Source organism: Priapulus caudatus, unplaced genomic scaffold (genome assembly GCF_000485595.1).
Source record: "Priapulus caudatus unplaced genomic scaffold, Priapulus_caudatus-5.0.1 Scaffold9, whole genome shotgun sequence".
In the NCBI taxonomy this organism is placed as follows: domain Eukaryota; kingdom Metazoa; phylum Priapulida; class Priapulimorpha; order Priapulimorphida; family Priapulidae; genus Priapulus; species Priapulus caudatus.
This window is the reverse complement of record NW_014577070.1, coordinates 1,044,495-1,052,063: the sequence shown is the minus strand read 5'-3', so window position 1 is coordinate 1,052,063 and position 7,569 is coordinate 1,044,495. Positions and strand designations below refer to the sequence as shown.

General features: G+C 44.9%; 1 protein-coding gene across 1 annotated transcript in view; it reads right to left on the bottom strand.

Annotated features, from left to right (window-relative positions):
* LOC106806745 (dual oxidase-like) overlaps positions 1-1,704 on the bottom strand; it is a 14,983-nt gene extending 13,279 nt beyond the window's left edge. Inside the window, exon 1 of the mRNA XM_014808794.1 lies at positions 869-1,704. Within this exon, the coding sequence (XP_014664280.1) occupies positions 869-938 (70 nt within the window). The 5' untranslated portion in view covers positions 939-1,704. The remainder of the gene's footprint in view (positions 1-868) is intronic.
* Positions 1,705-7,569: the final 5,865 nt, after the last annotated feature.

The following is a 7,569-nucleotide window of genomic DNA, read 5'->3' as shown; positions in this document are numbered from 1 at the left end:
CACACACACACACACACACACACACACACACACACACACACACACACGAACGCACACACACACCACACCTACTGCCAATCTGCTGTAGTAGTCCGAAAGATACAATACAGAGCATGTCGACCGCTTGTGCGTTAGATCTGAACGAGTCTCGCAGACAGTAGTGGTAACTACAGGCTAAAGACTCACTCAACCGCGCACACGGGAGTGCCAGCTGACGCTATAGCACTCTCTCTCTCTCTCTCTCTCTCTCGCTGTGCCATGAGCCGACCACTGTTTATGACTATAGCAGGTCATTACCCGCTGGGACAAGAGCGCGAGCACTCACCTAGCAGGAATTTATATAGTCGAGCGTATATACTTATATACTAAAGCTCCACAACTTCGCTCCCCGCGAACCTTTGAAGTTCCCCACGACTGGTAATTCGTAATGGCGCGTTAGTTAAGAGTAAACGTTAGATGAAATATAAATTATATGCTCGTGTCTCTTGATCGAGATGTAGGCCCTACGTTACACTATCGTTTCGCAATAGTTGCGTTTTGGTTGTCGACGTCGTGTGCATCTGTAATAAAATGCTATCATTTGCGATAATAGCTAAGGTTCCGTATGGATTATGCTATATAAGATATATATATAACGACTCTAGACCTAATTACCAGGAAATATATGGTTTGCAATTACGGAAATACATTACTAGACTCCTTGGGTAACTAGATAGATCATTTCGCATGTTAATAATCACATCCGAACAGGTTGGTGACTAGGTTTCTCTTATTTATCAATATGATATGCGAGGCATGGTAATAAGAAGAGTGTGGGAGTTCCCGCTAACTTTTCGTTTCCTTATGAAGTGTTGATTAGGTATCCTACCTTTTACAGTGCCAGGCGATGCACTGATCGCAAATATCACAGATAACATCCTGAGAAGTGGAAACGCCATATTTCTATCAGCATCAGCTCTCGTGTAAACGCATGGAGTCCACCACTCGATGGCGTTTCATCTGTCGCAGCTCCACAAACGTTCGTCACGACTATCACCAATTAGGTAATTCGCTCCAGTTTTGAGCCGCGCTGTAATGTGTTGTGCGAACGTGCGTCTGTTATTTCGCGTATTTAAGCGAGCGCAATCGCTGCGGCCTTGCTTTCAAATAGGCGGAAAGTGTGTCACGAAATCGACATCACACAACTTGAGCAAATAGACGTCGATGTAACAATGTTCCCGGTAGGTACACACACACACAGACACACACACCGTGAATGACAGTGGCTTTGACTGATGAGAAAGCGGTGGAAATGTTTGACGAGTCACAACGCGATCAGTGGCACGTACGCACGCGATTATCACTAAACCAACATCATCAGCAGCAGCAACTCTCGACGCGACGACGGCACTCAGTCGTTGTTCCCGCGTACCGGAATCGAATCGTCATTTAATTCGTCACGAGCGAATTCACTTGGCGCGCACACACGGAGATTGTCGCGAACACGCGTGCGACAAACGCACTGCGACACACTCCTTCGCTTCACTCACTGGAATCACACGGCTATACTTATAACTGCGAACAGATAACACGGTGTTCTCTTCTGCGTACCCACGTCATAATTAACCGATGGGTACGGGACATTTCCTATACGCGAGTATCTTCGGAATTTTTGCACGGATGAATGCAGCAGCGATATCTAAGTCCGGCTGCGGCCCGCTCCGTCCTGTAGCTGTGTGTGTGTGTGCGTGTATTATTAGTGGTGCAGTGGTGGTAAAACGGGGTTAGCCGTCACGCTAGAGTTACCTGACCCCGCGAAGACCGGTAGCATTACTCTGACCCCGCAGAGAGAGTCATCGCATTATCTATCCGCGGCGCAGCCAAGCCGGTGAACGGCGGCCTGTGACTCCCCACGTCATCATGAAAGAGTTACTTGTTGTTGACTAAATCGTAAGTGTTTTGATATTACGATGTGGTGACTATACACGGTACATCTACGTTATTATGACAGTGTATAATTCATCTTCATTGATTCTGTTTTAGGTAGACGACGGAGGCATCGATTGTGATAATACTATGATAAGGATATTCCATTATTAACGCTTAAAATGAACATTGCGCCGGTTCACGTGATGTTCAAGGACACACACAAACAATCCTATACACACACGCGCGCGCATGCGCGAAAACCTAATGAAACACCGGCTATGCGCGCACCTGCCGCTAGCGGCGCTGATCGTCAAATCGGTTACTTAGCAACCCGCAAGTAGTCAGGCCCCTTAGTGCAAAATATGGGCCGAATCGTTACAGGAGTGACAAACGTCTCAAACTTGGCACAGTTGTAGCTTATGGCAGTACTATAATTATATAGACGGAGGGCCCAATGCAGATATTCCTTAGAATTGAATTATAGATGATTAAATGTTCGAACCATCCGACTCCGAACCCCCCTACCGCGCCCCAGTAGGCCTACACACAGTACAGGCGGGTACAGTATATTTAATCATCTGTAATTCACTTCCGCGCGCATATAAATTATTTGCTAATATATTGACTAATCGTGCGTCAATAAACTCAATATTCGCAGAGAGTATAGCTAACACATGTGTCTATAGGTATCTGGAAATGTAACTCAAATCCTTCGCGAGATATTAGAGTTAGTATACTATCCTACGGGCCATAGCCGCGCGTATATATTAGCCTATGAGTGTAATGACATACCGCTACTCCGCCAACATCATCGGCCGGGGGGCGTGAGCGTACACGTATACACGACCGGGCCGGACCCACCCGCGGGATGGACACCTCCCCTAACCTACGCGTCGGCCTCCCCACGGCCCGATCCCAGCCGCGGCCAAAATCCCCAACGCGGCCCGGGACCCCGGCGCGGCCCGCCTCCCGGCCCCCCGCGGCGCCCCCGGGCCACCACGTCGAAAATAAGTTGTGTCGAGCGGCCATCGTTTAGTACGACATCCAGCCTTCCTACAGGAATGTCCTCACCGAGTCCCTGGTGGCGGTACTTCCACGCCTGCTCGCGGAGATACTCCTTTGATGTCATTACATCAAGCGGTGCTTTGTTAAACTCGACCGGTAGGATGCTGTAGCCGGATAGATGCAGCACGATCGTAAGTAGAATCCAGGCTATGTGGATTGCCAAAAGTACAGCAAAGCTTGCACGCTGACACGGGAAATGCGACGCCATCAGTGATATTCGACGATTGCTGAGAATTCTCATAGAATGCTGCCATGTCCTCGATGAAGCAAGAGACTACCGCGCGGACCGTTCCGATACCAACTCCCAGCCGGCCGTCCGCCCCCCCCTACGGGACGTGGCCCGCCGCCGCCCGGCCTCCCCCACCCGGCGGCGCCCCGGCACGGACCACACCGGTGCGGCGGCCGCGGGCATTGTACGACGCAGTTGAGAAACTCACAAGGCGGGCGATGATGATAGTGGGCGGGTGGGCGGAGAAAGTAGATCATAAAAACATACGGATTAAAACTATAGTTTTTTCCAAGTTTCATTACGACAACTGAAAAGACAAAAAAAACTAACCTTGTCTCTCGTTTACAAACTGTTACATAACCACTGTCGAAAAATGAAATATGAAAATAATGTTAATAGCACTAGGGTATATTCGTGATGAAGGGTGTATATATAATAACCAACAGATCATGCGCAGATCCACTAATCAGCAATCACAGGCGTAAACGTGCACTTACGGTTTCATTTCTTACGGCAGCGACACTCTCGCCTCGTGCTTCGTCTCCGCGCTCACACGCGACGAATGTAGAGTGTATACCGACATAGATCTCGGATTGTATACCGACATACCGAGTATACATAAAAACAACAGTCATATTAGCAACACAATATATCAACGAACTATATTAGAACGTAGATCACCAACAACAATTAATGAAAAAGACGTCTATTACTATTAGAAACAAATCTCCCTTAGAGAAAAAACGTCTTTGATGTACTGTGCGTACGTTAGTACACGAATACAACAAATATTCTTAAATATACTAGACACTTATATCTAAAACACACATGTTATTAACAAACTGAATCTGTCTACTCGTGTTATACCTTGCCAAGCTGTGGGAAACGGCATCAGTACATAAGTAGCCGGCGCGCCCGGGGGAGGCGGGTGACGGCCCCGGGCCCACGGCGTGTGGAACGGAGTAATGTGGTCCGGGGGACCGAATTAACGGTCAGCTCGGTTACGTACGTGGTTTACGTGGGCTCCGATACCGTGCGTATATTTTTTATAATAAATTAAACTATTCGTGCTTTAACAAACTAAAAATTTACAAAGACCATAGAGCTAAGACATGTGTTTATATGTATCTAGAATTTTAGAAAATGTAACTCAAATCGTTCGCGAGATATTAGAGTTAGTACACTATCCTACGGGCCATAGCCGCGCGTATATATTAGCATATGAGCGATACCGTGCGTATATTTTTAGTAATTAATTAAACTATTCGTGATGATTCAATAAACTCAAAATTCACAGGGATTATAGCTAAGACATGTGTTTATATGTTTTAATGTAGCTCAATTCGTTCGCGAGATATGAGAGTTAATACACTTTCATGCCGCCTATAGCGTATGCGGGGGGGGGGAAGGGGGGTTAACAGCTGTATACAATGCGCCAGTACAGGCGGGCGCGGTTCCAACATTTAATCATCTGTAATTCACTTCTAAGGAATATCTACATTGGGCACTCCCTCTAATATTTATAGTACTGCCATAGGCTACAACTGTGCCAAGTTTGATGCTTTTGTCAGCTATGTAGGTAACGATCGTGAAGCTAAGGGACCTGACTAAAGTGTTTACAATCACAATTGCATTGAATAAACCGAGTTGAATATCAGCGCCGCGCTGCGGATTAGTTCCGCCGGTACCCCATTACTTTGTCATCATTCACTGATTCTTGGGCGTAATTGGAAGTAACAGAGGTTCCACACAATGGTCGTGCGGCGACAATGTTTTATCGTCCCACGTTCAACAAAGGTATGTATTGTTAACACATAATTTACGGTTCTTAATTTTACCCACCTTGGCACTGCGAAGGAAAATTGAGAATTTGCAAAATTCGCCACGCGCATATACGCTATGTATGCTAGAAATGTGGGGCATGCAATCAGTACCCGTTAAATTTACAATGTACATACGTGCGAACACGCACACACACGCACACATAACAAACCCGCACACACGCATGCGTGTATGTGTACTCGATGCATGTTGTGTGTAGTGTATACTCAGAAAATAGTCACGTAAAACGCATTTACACGCATGATAAATTTCTACCATATAAATGCCACTGTGCATCTTATCTTATGTCTTTATTATATAGATCGTACGTATCGCCAGCCGGTGATGAGTTTTATTTGTCAAGTAGGTATTGACAAGTAGAGAGAGAGAGAGAGAGAAAGAGAGCGAGAAGAGAGAGAGAGAGAGAGAGAGAGAGAGAGAGAGAGAGAGAGAGAGAGAAGGTCTGCGCGTGCTACTGCGCGCTCATGTTTATCCTGACTCTTCACTGTCTAGCGTCTGTAATCTGTATGTCTGTGAGCGTGTGAGCTACAGACATTAGCTCGCAATCAGGCGCGCGCACGCGCACACGCACGTACATACGTAAACGACAAGGTTGGTTTGGAGTGACTCGTAAGAAATAGCTAGCTATAAATTATGTCACTAGGAATATTTCTATACGCTGATTAACTGCAACTATATTGTAACTATGAGGAGCTTAGTTAGTGCGTGCTAGTCTATCGCTAATGAGTAATTATAGCGTTCACCAGTACGAAGATTGCAGTAGATCATAATAAGCAGCTCTCTATACTTTACCAGCCTAATCTCACAGGCTTCCCATGCAAGCAGGCGGCGCATAGGACGGAAAAAAAACGCCAAAAAGGGGCTCCAACGAACGACGGCTGCCGTACCTCCAGCCACTCCGTAAAATCTAAACGAAAGTTACGAAAGTAGCACCACAGGATGTTTACAGTGTGTACACATCCGGTACACCGCCGAGCGAACGTTGTGCTGCATTAACAGTTCTTTTCTATATGGTAACACATGTTATACTTTATTGTTCGATGTTTACTCGGTACGAAATTGTGAAATTTGTTTAAATCACATGTTATCTACATTACATAATGATATGCAATCAGGAAACAAATATTATGTTTTCATCCCAGGAACTATTTGCGCTAGCGCAGGACTATTATTTAGCGTCCTCTGACACTTTGCTCAACATAATTTATTTGTATTCTCGCCAAAACCGCGTCTGACGGGGTAATTCAAAATAGTCATTTTTAGAGCACATTTCTGGCTCAATGAGAACATTTCGTGATGTTTGCATACTGAAAGTATGCTCACAGTATGTGTATATAGGCTTTTAGTTGCGAGTTTTATCCACTTTAAGTACGGTGGCGTGAATAGGTGCATGCGAATTGTGACGCAGCATTACGAAATCGCAGGCTCGATGTCTCGCATGCATACGGCGAGTGGCAGCTGCTATACGTGCATTCCAGCACACTCGTAGCAAGCTAGGAGCCTTCTCATGCTCATGCTCATAAAATACTGACGAAGGATTTATTATTCAAAGCACACATTTTGTTGCAATCACTTATGGAAATATTTTATGTTCAACGCTACGAAACAAGCGAAAATCGATCACTCGTAATAATAATATAAGTGTTTTTAAATAAAGCGAAGTGCCGCCTTTATCGCTTGCTTATCTAATTTTCTGAGAGATGTACAGGCAGCGAGCGAGTAGACGGTTATTAGGTCTTTACATGTTTTAGAGTGATTGAATTACCAATGCGTTGACTAGTAAAGCGATTACAGCGAAACACTTTGTAGTGATTCCGTCCATCCTTCTATTACCGCAATGATTTCTTATCAGAAAATATATAGTATCTGTCATTCGATTCATTCCTAATGTCACATGATTTCGCTACGATAGCGAAAAAGATTCCAGCTGCGCGCAACATTTAAAAATGAATAAATATCGTGTTTATAGTCAAACGATATCAGCTACTGCATCATATAATGCTTTCCGTACATGTCATCATTGGTGTGTATAGCAATATGACACAGTATAGTTCGAAATAATGTAGGTATATCATTCTATTGATCATAATATTTCGCTTTTTACTCAAAAACATAAACCTGTCGCGTGTAAAACGATCTAATGTAGTTTACGACCAGATGAAAGACACATGGCGAGATAGAATGGCGAGTGAAGTTATGCAAGTGAACGACGATTTTTGGTCGGGCAAATAGTTTTATAACGTGTGTAACGCAAATGCCCCCCAGGTAACATAGATTTATGTGGAAGGTGCGATGAAAGAACGCGTAACAATAGTAATGCTGTAGCATATGTACTAATGGGTAGCGCACTATATTTTGAAAATCGAAACAGTGCCACGCACCTATAAACCCCATTAAATATAATATGCTTCACGACGTACGGCTAAACCGCACGAAAAAATATAGTAATACACACCGGAAGTATGATAGCAGAGGTTATGCGCACGCATACATGCGTCTAGATGTGCTCGCCTATTCGCCACTCA